This window comes from Crocuta crocuta, unplaced genomic scaffold (assembly GCF_008692635.1).
Source record: "Crocuta crocuta isolate KB4526 unplaced genomic scaffold, BGI_CrCroc_1.0 scaffold154, whole genome shotgun sequence".
Lineage (NCBI taxonomy): Eukaryota > Metazoa > Chordata > Mammalia > Carnivora > Hyaenidae > Crocuta > Crocuta crocuta.
In genome coordinates this window covers 17,167,073-17,181,447 of record NW_027530545.1, presented here as the reverse complement: position 1 = coordinate 17,181,447, position 14,375 = coordinate 17,167,073, and the positions used below count along the sequence as shown (strand labels likewise).

Sequence of the window (14,375 nt, the reverse complement as noted above, 5' to 3'; positions counted from 1 at the left end):
TCTGCTCCTCCCCCACTTGTGCTCTCTCAAAAAAAAATAAAACAGTAAAAAAAAAAAAAAAAAGAAAGAAAGAAAGAAGTCCACTTACCTGTTTTCCCTAAGGATACCCCAAACAGAGTATGGGGAGAGTAATTCTAAATGTAGCCTGATTCTCTCTCAAAATAAATAAACATTAGAAAGGTGTGGGAGGGCACCTGGGTGGCTTAGTAGGTCAAGTGTCTGACTCTTGATTTTAGCGCAGGTCATGATCTTATGGATTGTGAGATTGAGCCCCACATCAGGCTCTGCCCTGACATTGTGGAGCCTGCTTAGGAATTGTCTGTCTCCCATGTTCTCTACCCCTACCCCACAGGTGCATGCTACCTCTCTCAATAAATAAATAAATAAATAAATAAATAAATAAATAAATAAATAAAGGTAGCCTGGATGACTAAAGAAAGCCAGGCTGGATAATTGGAAAAAGAAAAAAAAATAATTAAAACAAAGCACAGTTGTGACAGCAGGAAATGGGCAAGTCATGGTAAGTCTGTCAAATCTGTGTTCCTTATTATAGGGAACACATGAGATAGGCCTGGTTCTTATGCTGGTGAATGAGGCAATACCCCAGAGCTAGGAAGAGACACCTCTCCCCTATGGTGGAGGCTGAATAACTGGCCCCCAACGTGGCAAAGTCTAATCTCTGGAAGCTGTGAAGCTGTTATGAGGCAAAAGGTACTTTGCTGATGTGATCAAGTTAAGGATCTTCAGGTGAGGATTATCCCAGGTTAATCCCAAGGTTAATCTCCAGAAGGATCCAATGTAATCATGGCAGCCTTTATATGGTAGGCGGGAGGAGCCAACAATGTGGTGAAGAAGACGGAGAGATCAGGCCTGGGAGATGTGCTGCTGCTACACGGTGGGCCTGGCCGAATGTAGGTGGCCTCTAGATGCTGGAAAGGGTGAGATACTTGATTCTCCTTTGCCTCCAGAAAGAACCAGGCCTGAGCATTTCTTGATTTTAGCTTCCTGAAAATGGTGCTCAACTTCTGACTCCCAGAATTGCTAAGAAAACACATTTTTGTTCTTTTAGTGGCTAATTTTGTGGTAATCCGTTACAGTGGTAATAAGAAAACAATTCCCTAGAAATAAATAAGCATTTTTTAAAAAAATGGGAGCAATTTTTTTTTTTAAAGTTATTTTGAGAGAGAGAGAGAGAGAGAGCACATGTGAGCAGGGGTAGGAGCAGAGGGAGAGGGAGATACAGAATCCGGAGCAGACTCCAGGCTCTGAGCTGTTAGCACAGGGCTTGACATGGAGCTTGAACTCACAAACCACGAGGTCATGACCTGAGGTGAAGTCAGATGCTTAACCGATTGAGCTACACCGGCACCAAAAATGGGGCATTTCTGAAACTAAAAGAAAATGTTGGGCTTCCTAACAGTGTGCTTTTGTGCCTCTGCCTCCTACTCCACTGTGGCTTCAAAAAATCCATGTCTATGTTTAGTGGCACCTAAATGAGTGTCAGTCACTTGTTGACAGACCTATCCAAGCCAAACCCAGGGCCAGCAGTGCTGGGCCTCCCCACCTAGGGGTGAACTGTGTGTATGGCAGACTTCATATTTTTTAGATGCCTCTTAATTTATACACTTAATCTAATTAGATTTCATTCTGCAGCCTGTTTGCCATTAGGGCTTTAGGGAAAACGGGTAAAGGCCACCTCAGATGGGACATGGATGCAAATGTTGGAGAAGTGTCTTTCAGACAAGAAGAATAAAAGCTTTTCTCTTGCTGCCAGAATGGGTCCTTGGGAGAAAACACAAAGAGCCAGAGGGAAGGGGAAGGGGAGCTGAATGAATGCACATTCTGGTTTCTCTGACACAGAGCTGATGTTGTTAGGGTAGAGGGTTTGGCTAATGAAAGGGAAGGAAGCTGAAGAGTTTGTGCTCCATGCCCTGTTTGGAACTCTGGGAAGAGGTGGCCTACAGAGGCCCCACTCCAGAAGGAGGTCCTTAGTGGCTCCCTAGATGTCCACTGGGTTTCTTCTGCTACAGAGTCTCCAGAAATTCCTGCCTGCCCCAGGGAGGGTGAGGTGGCTGCTGGTGCTGTCTGGCAGGCAGAATAGGAAAATCCGCCCTGGGGAACCCAGGGCACCGATCACACAGCCCTAGCACGAGGGCGGGCTAGGCCTCCTCAGCTAGAGGAAGATTCCATGCCCAGGCTGACAGGGAATCACCGTGAGGTTATGGGCTGAGAAGAGACTCAAGCAATGAATGACACCAGGGTCAGCAGTCACCAAGTGGACAAGGGCCTCTCACTGCAGGTGTTAGAATCCCGGAGAGCTTCAGAAGGACCTTCTTGGCAACCTGAGACCCTTGTGGGGTGCCATACTTTGATGTCAAAAGGGAAAGTGGCTGAAAGATGAAGACTGGAAAGTGTTATTGTAAATAGGAAAGAAACTAATTAAAAGAGCCCAGACTGAGGTAGCTTTAATTTGGCATTTGTACTTTTCCTGATTAACTACCAAGAAGGGAGCTCTTAAGGATGATTACATCAGTCTGTATCAAAATAATTGGAAGGGAATGCAGTTTTGCCCTTAGACGCAGCAAGAGGTGGTCTCCTCTAACTCCTGTGCTTTTGAGAGCCCTTCTGTGGCCTTCTTCCAGCTTCCTTCCCAGTCATGCCTAAGGAACCCCCCACCCCAAGCCAGCTTCCCTACCCATCCCTTATCCAAATTCTGCCCAGTCTTTAGAACTCCAGAATTTCCTGCCCATATGGCCCTGAGCAAGCTTCAGGGACAAAATAGGCCTCTTGCAAGTCTGACCTGAGGAAAGCTGGCTCTAGCTCTGTGTGTGCTCTAGACCTGAGGGTGGGTCACAGGCAGCTCACGTGTGAATGGAGCTTTGCAGAACTGACAACAGTGCCCATTTCCAAGTGCAAGAAGGTCACTCCCGGGGTAGAATTGAGCTGGGAGTGAGAAGGAAAGAAAGGGGGCTGGGGTGTGGGACTGGGGTGCAGGCACATTCCAGACTGAAACTTCAAGTCCTCCCAGAATTTTTATAGTAATCTAGCTAAGTCCTTATGAACCTAAATATTTTAAGGTAGAATAGAATCGATGACACATTTATTAATTTTAATTAATTCTTTAGATGTGTGGTTTATGACCTCTGCTTAAATTCTTACAACAGACCCCATATGTGATATGGTGAGCCTGGCATAATGTCATTAAGTTGGTAACTTCCCAGATACAGACCTTGTAATTATATGCATGATGGATCCTCTCAAAGATTGTGAAGTAGAGTCCTAGGAGTATGCTTAGCAAGGACAGGAAGCCAGCCCACCATATTGCTGGCTTTCTGTACAGGCCTGTGGTATGTCAAGCCCTGGCCTGGTTCAAGTTGTTATTAATGGACGTATCTTCCTCCACTTTTCCTGTGTCAGTCCTTCCAGAAAGCTCCTCAACTGCCCAATGCCAGAGGCCCCAGGACTGTGCTCTTGCAGAACCCTGAACGTAGTGACCTTTTGTTTCTGCATTTCTTCAACCTGTGTACCCCCAGCCACAGTGTAGGGCCCGATACATGTTGTCTGAATGTTGGTTGAGCTGAGCTAGTATGGTCCATCCTTTCTGCTCCATGACCTGCATGGAAATGGAGCTTTCTACTTGACGCCACTCAGGCTTGCAGGGAAGCCAGCTCATAGAGCCCCTCAAGTTTTCTAGCATGTCACTCCCATTTCCTGGAAATCATGACCTCTTGGATCTTAACCTTTCTTGTCAACTATCACAGTGGAACTCTATTCCAGAGCACCGTGAGCAAACTAATGTGTCCTTGGTGAAGGTGAGGAGTGTGGACAGCTGGAAAGTAGCAGGCTCCATCACTTACTTAGTCTTCCCAGGAAGGACATCATCCTTTCTTACAAGGACAGAGTCCCCTGCCCTCTTCATACCATAATTGAGAAGAAGACCAATTTATCACAGCATGTCTGACCATTTGAATCCAGGGGTGATGGGGGCACAAAGACTGTTTAGTAATAGTTAATAATCTGAGGCTTTGAGTCCTCCTGGAAGCCTGAGAAGGCTGCCTAAGCCTCCCACATTAACAGCAGGTAGTTCTTTAGAAAAAATAAATAACTCATACACACTGAGAATTCATAGAGGTCCTTGCTTTGTTCTGCTAAATTATCAGATAAACTTACACTGAGTCAGGGCATTCCTTTCCATGCTGCTAAAATTAAAAAGAGTGAGTTAACAGGGAAAGCAATTAGTAACTCTTCTCTGCTTTTTATTATTTTTTTCTTCCAAGGCTCAGCTTGTGTCATAACTATGAGAAAAGTGAAGATACTGAACTCAATTCTATGTATTGTATACATTGTTAGGTACTACTGTGAACGGTAAAATATGATCTTGGGCTTCATAAAGCTCTCTGGAGAGTTCCAGGTCACCCCTGCCCTACCTATTTACCTGGTGACTATTGTATGAGAGCGCTTGTCTAAGTGGCTCGACTTAAATGCCTGATTCTCCATTATTCCTTAAGAATACTCAGCTGTCCCAGACAGCTAGTCTGACAACTTTCTGCCCAAATCTTAAGGTAGCTACATTTCAAGCAATGCCCGGTAACAAGATTGTTCTGCAGTTATTGGAACTAATTTTCCCTGGGAGTACATTTTTCCTCCAGCAAAAATAAAAATATTCCAAGTTTAATCAAGGATTATAATTGAGTATTGAATTGCCATCCCTTAAACAATTCAATCCAGGTAGAAATACATGACAGGAAGAGTCTGTAGTAAATGTCTCTCCCTTTCCTCATAGACTTTGCCCACTAGTGTAGTACAGTACTTGAACAACTTAAAAGCTCAAAAGTGAAATACTTGTTCTAGATTGTCTGCAAGTGATTTGCTATGATCCAAGGGACCCAGGACTCAGAGTTAAACTAAATAGCTGATGTCTGACCGATAAATTCTCCCTAGTGGCTTATTTTCTGCCTGCCTAGTGTGCATCCTTTCTGTTTAGGACTAAAGTACCTACTTTTCCTTTCTACACCAAGTTTCCTCACTGGTTATCTCCATTAGGAAGATGAAAACATTGAACTGTTGACCCTTTTTCCATTGCCACTATTGTAGCCTCCCAGAAGCCAGATTATTTATATGTACGTGCACACGTATGTGTAAATACAATGCTTTTATAATTGTTCATAGTTGCTTATATATTGTGACTGGATAGATGCATGGATGAATGAATGGATCAAATTCAATAAGATCAACAGGGAACAAAGTGTTGGTAATAAAGATCCAGGTATATAAATGCAGTCTGATGTTTAGACCACTGTAGAAGTAAAGAAAATGACTTTAAGATGCATTCCTGATCTTAGGGGATGAGCTATTTTTTTCTGCCTTATCTCACTCCTCTCCTTCTCAGAAATGAAGCTCTAATGGTTCTAATGGTCAGAAAAATTTGACAAATGCCCGTAAATATTAGATGTTAGAATTCAGCTTTAGCATAGAGAGGCATGGCAGCTGTCTGTGCTGGATAGGACCACCTCAGTGAGTGAGGTATAAAGCTGCAAATCTGGCCAGAACTCTTCTGTGCAAATGCTCACTGTAAAGAGTTAAGGATTTTGATCTTGGTGCTTCTGGAAGGAATTCCCAACAGGCCTTGGATCTATTTCTTTCTCTGCATTTCTGATCTCCTATGGTAGTTTATAAGCCTCATTTTTGTAAACCGTGAACAGAATACACAGAGCATCACTTGGAAGTCTAACAGACAATATCCTTGGGAGAGCCATGCAGTCTTGGGAAGAGGCTACTGACCTCAACATTGTAAATCCAAACAGGCCCCAGATACTCTGCTTAGGGGTCAAGACTAATTGGTAGGATTTGGAAAATTCTTCTGAACCAAGGCAAGTAATGGTTGATTCTTCTTTCCTGATGCTTGTTAGGTTTTTATTTCCAGTAAACTTCATTATAAAATTAGATCACTCTCCAGTCGCATGTACCAAATTCTTCATTACTGTGCTAAGTACCTCATCTGCATCAATTTATTACATAGTGTAAGTATTCTCCTGCTCATTATATAGGAGAGTTAGTTGAGTCTTCAGAGAGTTGACATAACTTTCCCAAGGTAACAAACAATAACAAAAACTAGTCACTCTTAGTTCGGTTTGACACCAGGACTTAAAATTTTATCAGTACACTTTGCTAACTCAGTTTTATTTCTCAAAAGAAGTTCTGTGACTAAGGTATCTACATACGTGTAATGACTAAGAACTACAGTGTAGATTTAAAATGGTTAATACATCTAAAAAACAGCTTTTCCCTAGGAGTTGGCCTAATAGTAGGTGGCTCTAAATTGGATTGTACCACTAACTACTAGTTCTCCTCATTTACTCTAAATATCTTCTCTCTCATTTCCTGGTTTTCCAGTCCTACAGACTTAGTGCTTGATTTTTCTTCAGTAATTTCCTACCCACTAGTATAGTTCAGTATCCAACAATCAAATCAATGTGTATTTAATAATAAATCTTCTCTTATAACATTAACAAGAAGTAAATACACGTTTATGGTTTGGTGTTGGGTGATTTTGTTTTTCACACTTGAAAAGAAATTAGAATCTTTTAAAAAAATTAATGTTTTATTTATTTCTGACAGAGAGAGAGACAGAGAGGCAGGCAGGCAGCATGAGCAGGGGAGGGTCAGAGAGAGAGAGGGAGATACAGAATGGGAAGCAGGCTTCAGGCTCTGAGATAGCTGTCAGCACAGAGCCCGACACGGGGCTTGAACCCACGAACCGTGAAATCATGACCTGAGTCGAAGTTGGATGCTTAACCGACTGAGCCACCCAGGTGTCCTGAAAAGAAATTATAATCTTGAACTTGGAGAAATCAGAAAACAAAAATGCCTGGCCTATGCTGATGATTGTATGATTTGTAGTGTGTCAGTTGCCACTCATCTTTGAGTTGATAGACCATCAGTAATAACACACAGCAGGGATCTTGAGGTTAATGTGAGTGTCGTCAAACTTCATGCTACAACTGTGGATGTTTTCTTTGGCCCATAGAGCTCTGTAATTTTTCCGTTAGATTACTCTAATACACCTATTTGTATAGGAACAATGGAACTGATTTGTTCTACCTAGCCCAGTTAAAATGGACAAATTTGACAAACTGACTCATGGTGACTTTAAAGTGTAGTGGCAGAATCCTGTGAGATTCAACTATGGCTTCCTCTGTCATCCCTCAGGCTTTGAGAATGACCCAGGAAGAAGTGAGCCATGGAGAATGATAGAGTGTACATGTTTACCTGTGACGAGAACTATCAGCCTGCTTGATTGCTCTAACTTTTTAAAAAATTTTAAAATTAAAGATTATAATTGATAGCATTTATTGAACCCTTAGTGTACAAGAGATACTGTTGATAGATTTCTCACAACTCTTTGTTATAGAGATCTTATCATTATAAATATTAGGAGTCTAAGCATAAAGATTAAGGAACTTAGTTCAAGATGTTTGGAATTGGAATTTGCTTTCATACCATTTGAATTACATCACATGCTTGAGCCATTTTTAAAATTTTTAATGCTTTTTCATTAATGCAAAATAGTTCAATATAGACATTCATTAATCTAGCATTTGTTAATGTAGTTTGTAGAATTTCAAAGTATCAGTGAATGTTTATCATAGTTGTCAGATTATAAACTTAAATGGAAAATTATCTTAAAAACCTTTATTGGAAAAAGTACTTGATTGGTATATACATAGAAGTTCAGATTTCATATAGCAATGCTTTTTAAAAGTATTTAAATATCCTCTTGATGTTAAACAGTGCATTGTTAAGAAAAGAGAAAAAAATACCTTGGCAAGGTAAAAGTCCCCTAAATTGACTGCAGATTAGTTATTTAAACATGCAATTCCAGTAACATTTGCCTGTACCTGACCTAAGATAAAGTATGTTGGTGTATTCATCATTAATGACTATAATAGTCCCAATAGAACAAACACAGGTGAAGTTGGCTTTGTGCAGTGGATTTTGTTCCTAGGATGCTAATAAAAAAACAAAAGCAAAAATTATTCAAAATCCGTGAATGACCACAGAGCCGACGTACAAACAGGGAAGTATTGTGTGGCATCCATTATCATCTTAGCTAATGTCTTGGTCCTAAAGCATTCAATGGGTTTGGTTTTCAGTTACTTAAAAAAAAAAAAAAGAAAAATACTCCAGTTGAATTGTTCTGTGCTCAGAATAATGAAAGGAATTCAGAATATAAGAAGAATGGGCCACTAATGGAACTCCTATGTACACTTAGCCTGCATTATATAAGTTTCTATATAAAGTGTTCTTAACAATGTTGATCCTGGGGTGCCTGGGTGGCTTAGTCGGTTAAGCGTCTGACTTTCGCTTAGGTCATGATCTCGCAGTTCNAAAAAAAAAAAAAAAAAAACATTAAAAAAATTAAAAAAAAAAAAAATGTTGATCCTAAGCAGTGGTAAGTTTATTGCTTTTAACTTGGTGGATTTTAGAGTTGTAATAAAAATGATTCTAAACCATGATTTCTTTAGGATGATGAATTCAGCAAACATCCAGTAACATGCACAATATCCACAGGCACAATGCCAAACATAGGTTATTAGTGGACAGGCTGCATCAGAACCACCTGGGGCACTTAAAGGCAAAGATATTCCTAGAATTTTTTTTTTCCTCAGAGATGCTGTTGCAGTAGGTCTGAAGGCATGCCATAGAGTCTGTGTATTGTCTTAAACCTCAATGGTTAGGAATCCTCTTAAAAGTGTAGTTTTCACCATTTGGTAACGTCTAGAACTTGTGGTTTTCACAACCGGCAGGATGTGTGTGCTGCTGGCATCTAATAGGTAGAAGCCAGGGATGCTGTTAAGTATCTTACAGCGCACAAGAAACACAGGTCTACTCAAAGTATGTAACCCAAAATGTCAATAGTGGCAAGGTTGCAAGCTACTGGTCTAGAGAATACAGACCAAATCCTAGAGGGTCCATAATTAGGGTGAATAAAAAATGCACAAAAATATCCTTTATAATTGAATAAAATGTCACTAGTTCAAAGAATCAAACACAGGACTGAAGTAAAGCATTTATGAAATTTTGCTTAAGATTATTGGTTATTTTTAAGGTATGACTAGAGATCTTCTTTTTGAAAAACTCTGAATGAAAAAGAAATATGCAATTGATAAGGTATCTGTAATGAGAATTACCTAGATAGATGATGCCTATACTTGAAAGAAAAAGTATTGAAAAATTTTTGTTGATCCTGAAATGTTAACAAGGATAAATTTACTAATACAATTTTTTATTAGTTTTTTAATGGTTATTATTGAGAAAGTGAGTGTGAGCAGGAGAGATGCAAAGAGAGGGACAGAAGATCTGAAGCCGGTGCTGCACTGACAGCAGAGAGCCTGACTCAGGACTCAAACTCATAACCTGAGCCAAAGTCAGACACTTAATCAACTGGTTGTGAAGTGAAAATAGGACCATTTCCATAAGTGCCATTTAAACCAGCAAAGCAAATTAAATCTAGGAAGAATTCACATGATTTTAATGGATTTGTACTTCTTTGTCCTCTATTAAGCTTACACATTCTTTCCTAGTTTCAGATCATCCCTCAAGATCAGATATGCACAAGCTCATGTACAATAAATTACTGAAAGTTATTTTGGTTGCTGTCAGTGTAACCAAATTGGATTAATAATGAAAGCAATTAAATCCTCAAATACCTCCACTGGCAATGGTAAACGTTTAATTTCCAGAGAGAAATAAGGTTAGCTATGTTAAACACCTTTTATAGTCACAGTGATGACCAAATTTTCTAACACTGGGGTATTCTGCTATTTTGTCGAAGAACCAGCAGCAGACTGATTGAATCAAAATAATAACAAAAGAATCCATATGTTGTTGTGTTTTTTTTTTCTTCTTGTAAAGCGGTCTCCTGCATCTCTGATGATAACCAGTCAGCAGAAATGATGGAATGCCTCAAGCAGACAAATGGCATGCCTCCCCTTGTGCAGGAATGCACGGTCCCATGTCGCGATGACTGCACCTTCACCGTTTGGTCCAAGTTTACACCCTGTTCCACAGATTGTGACACAACCCGAAGTCGAAGGCGACAGCTCTCAGGTAGGGTCCGCGACAGCTCTCAGGTAGGGTCCGCGACAGCTCTCAGGTAGGGTCCGCGACTGCTCTCAGGTAGGGTCCGCGACTGCTCTCAGGTAGGGTCCGCGACTGCTCTCAGGTAGGGGGTACTTTTGATTTCTTAGCTTCAGGCAACAGATGTGATCCTGAACCTGCTCCAGAAGATGGAAACTCCAGAAGGACTAGAAACGTATCCGGTCTCTACCTTTCTCTGCTCTTTCCTGACTATGTGTCTTCTGTGCCTATTTCTGTCACATAATATCTACTCAATATTTGTGAAATGATATGGACCATTCTATAGCTATGAAGTTCCCTATGTAGAACATATAATCCTTATAAAAGTCTTACATGGCAGCATAGCCGCCAGCTAGCTTGGAATAGTTAATGGCAGAGATTCTGGTGTTTTGTCACATCAGAATCTCAGCAAGATTGAAATCCGTGACTGATGTATAAAACATATCAATGGCAGATCTAACCTGTATCATTTTCTTTGGCCATTACCTTACAAGCAATCTTACACTTTAAAATTTTATTAGTGCAAGATAAAAGTCAAATTACATACAGGTTCTGCTTTTGTGGTATATTATTTTGGTTCTGTTAGCATCCATGAAGTTTAATGGAAATTAAAGCAATTAATAGTTTAATCAAGGTGCTGGAGTGATTTTTTGCTTGTAATATACAAATAATTGATGCATACTGTACTGCTAGTTTAGATAAATAACCCCAGAATTTCTTGTAGTTGTATTTGTATATCCAGAAAAACTTAATTTAGGTAATGAAGACCCAAAGGAAAAATGCCAAAATAATCACTGGGATAATAAAATTGGTGTTGACATTGAAGAATTAAGCATAGAAGACCATTTGTTCTTATAAGCAATTCAAAGGCTAATTCTCTTGGTTTCAAATTCCCTTTGTTTGAATGCATTGCTTACAAGATTAATTTAACTCCCTCTAATGGATCTACTTAATCGATGAGAACCTTTAACAGGGTTTTTGCACGTAACCCGCGAGCCCATTCATAAGTTTAGGTGAAATGTATAATCAAATAGAAACAACAAAGTATGGTGAACTTAGTGCTCTCTTCTACAAAACTCTGTCATATATAACTTTATGTGGCATTGCTTGTGTTTCTAAGGTGAAAAAGTTCTTACAGGGAATATAATGTAGTGGAATGTATGTGACAGGAATAACTTCAAGTTCAGGTGTACCAGTAAAACTTGGTGGGCACGTTCATACGTAGGGCTTCAGAAGCCATCATCCTGGCAATTCTCCTTGTCTTTGACATGAGAATTTTCTTTTCAGGAAAAGGACATTTTTCATTAGTGGCCAGTTTTGTCTTTTCTTTTTTCTTGAGGGTTTACTCCTGATATTTTATACCTGCAAATTGAAAAAGGGAATATTGAAAAACCCATGGTATTTATTAAGCTAGTGAAGTTTGTTATAAGTTGTCAAAAGTAACACACTTGACTCACATAAAATAAACTTATTAAATATTGGAAAAGCCACTGTATGCTTTTCTGTAAATTCTATTCGAAGAATTACTCATACTAAAAATCTATTGAGAATTTTTCTTTATTGACTATGCTTTTTGCTTGCTAATTGACATTTGTGTGTCTTCACATCTTGGAAACAACTGGACAATTTTATGGAACACAGGAGTTTTAGGGGGAAAACCAATCGGGTATTAGGTGTGGAGGGCCAGTAAGAATTGAAATTCATCACTTCTTAAGATTTTTATTGTTGTACTATGCTTGCCTTTTGGTTTCTCATGTAATTTGGTAAACTGAAGTAATCTCTAACATGAATGGTAGTAAAAGGCATGGGGTTAGACTATAAGACAATGGGACTCTCTTTAACACAGATAAACATGGAGTAGCATACAATAATACAAGCCACTGCATAGTATAAGGGACCATCTAGGGTATTTTTCTTTTTCTTTTTTTTTTTTTTTCCATTTTTAACAAGAGGCTTTAATTCAATATCTGAAAGTCCTGGGTGTTGTACCTAAACAGGATCATCATAGGTTTTAGATTGAATGGTATTTATATCTGTTGTTGATACAGTGCTGAAAATAATCCATTAAGTAGGTTTGTTCAGGTTATTAATATAGAAAATAACTGGATAAAGAACACATATTTAATATATTCTTATAGTTTTATGTCTTGTGAGAACAGTCACACATTTCCTTCTGACTTAAGTGTGGAAAAATAACTTTACAGTTGTATTAGGGATTGGTAGGCTTGGTAGGCTTTTTTGTTACTTTGTGGTGGTGGTGGTTGGTGGTAGTGTGTTTTTTCTTTATTGTTTTTAGTACTAACTAGTTTTGAATCCAAAAGTTAACATTGCTTACTATAATGTAACCAAAGTAAAGGACTGGTGATAATTTCTCATTTTAAGAACCGTTTCTGTATGAATTTACTCCAGTCTTTGTTTAAACAGTGGTGCCACATAATTAAGGATATCCCAAATACAGAGATGGCATGTATTCATACAGAATACTCTGCCAGCAACTCTTGGTTGCCTTGTAGATTAATATTTTTCTTCTTCCTCTCTCTTGCTCTCACTGTATCCTTTTGTCTTCTTTCTTCCCGACTCTACCTTTTTTAAACCTTTTCTTAATGAGCAGTTTTCTTGACTACTTACATGTGCTCGGCCTTAGGAATACTACTAGGGAATAGGTAGACATGATCTTAATTGAAGAGCTTACACTATAATGAGAGAGAGAGATTTTATTATAGTTACAACACAGTATACTACTTTTGACAATAGCTGTTATATTAGTGCTATGAGTTTCTTAATGCTAATGTCACAAATTACCACAAATTTAGTGGCTTAAAAAGAACACAAATTTATGATTTGAATTGTATCTAAAATAAACGTGTATCAGCAGACTGAAAACAAAATGGTGGAACTGCATGCCTTTCTGGATGCTCTAGGGAAATTTTACTTCCTTTTTTCTAGCTTCTAGAGGCTGTCAACATTCCTTGGCTCATGAGACTCTCCTCTTCCATCTTGAAATTCAGTAACATTGTGTGTCTCTGAGCATTTGGCCTCTGATTTAACAAAGATTCTCTACCATGTGATTAGGTTGGACCCACCCGGATAATCCAGAATAATCTCATCCCAAGGTCAATAAACTTAGTCACATCTACACAGTCCATTTTACCATCTAAGGTAGCATAATTATAAGAACTGGGTTATGATCACCCTTGGAAAGGCATAGCTTGTGGTAGACAGAATAGAACTACAGAAGAGTACCTTTTCCAGGGGTAACTAATAAATTACCCCTGCCAGAAAGGAAGGACAAGTAAACATTAACTAGTCTATGGGGGGAAGTTGGAATTTAGTAAAATTTCTGGTGTAAGAAATGCAAAGGCCAGAAATCAATGAGTAATTTCTAGGAACTGAAAGGCACTTGTGTCTAGCTTGTGAAGTGACAGAGGCAGAGTGGCACCACATAGGCAGGAGAGGTACTAATGGGATCAGACCCTTGAGGTCCTTGATGACCATGCCAAGGAGCCTAGACTTCATTCTATGAACTATGGTAAGTCACTGAAGCCTTTTAAGTAGATAAATGAGATCAGACTTCCATCTTTGTGAGCTGGTTCTAGCTGCAGTGTGAGGAGAAGATTGAAAGGAAAATGAGGTATCAGAGATTAGAAGCTGTGTGATGATTTAAGCTGGAAATCTGGAGGTGGGCTAAATAAGGGTGGCATTGGTCAGAATGGCAACAATGCACTGGTTTCAAGAGTCATTTGATATGATCTTTGTCATTAAGCAGATACAGGTAGTCAGATAGTGCAACAGATTTCAAGTCTGACATTTTACACTTGGTATACTTGGTAAATGAAGATACAGAAAGGAAGGTCCTGCTGTGAAAAGCTTGAGGATGGGTTTTGCAAGGTTGAGTTTGATTGTCCCTTAAAGTTCCAGTCTGTGGCTCAGAAGCTTGAGCAAGAAATCTAGAGTGGAGATAATAAGGAATTCAACTCTGTGGGTGGGGCGCCTGGGTGGTTCAGTTGGTAAAGCATCTGACTTTGACTCAGGTCATGGTCTGTGGGTTTGAGGTCTGCATCAGGCTCTGTGCTGACAGCCTGGAACCTAGAGCCTGCTTCAAGTGCTCTATCTCCCTTTTGCTCTGCCCCTCCCCTACTCATGCTTGCTCTCTTTCTCTCCTCTCCTCTTTCCTCTCCCTCTCCTCTCCCCTCAAAAATGAATAAACATTTAAAAAGTTAAACTTTTCCTATAGG

The 14,375-nt window shown here is 39.5% G+C and overlaps 1 protein-coding gene across 1 annotated transcript in view; it reads left to right on the top strand.

The window, feature by feature from the left end:
• The first annotated feature begins 877 nt into the window (after window positions 1-877).
• LOC144234479 (thrombospondin type-1 domain-containing protein 7B-like) overlaps window positions 878-14,375 on the top strand; it is a 252,944-nt gene continuing 239,446 nt past the window's right edge. Inside the window, exons 1-2 of the mRNA XM_077767824.1 lie at window positions 878-938; window positions 9,916-10,110. Coding sequence (XP_077623950.1) covers window positions 878-938; window positions 9,916-10,110 — 256 coding nt within the window. The remainder of the gene's footprint in view (window positions 939-9,915; window positions 10,111-14,375) is intronic.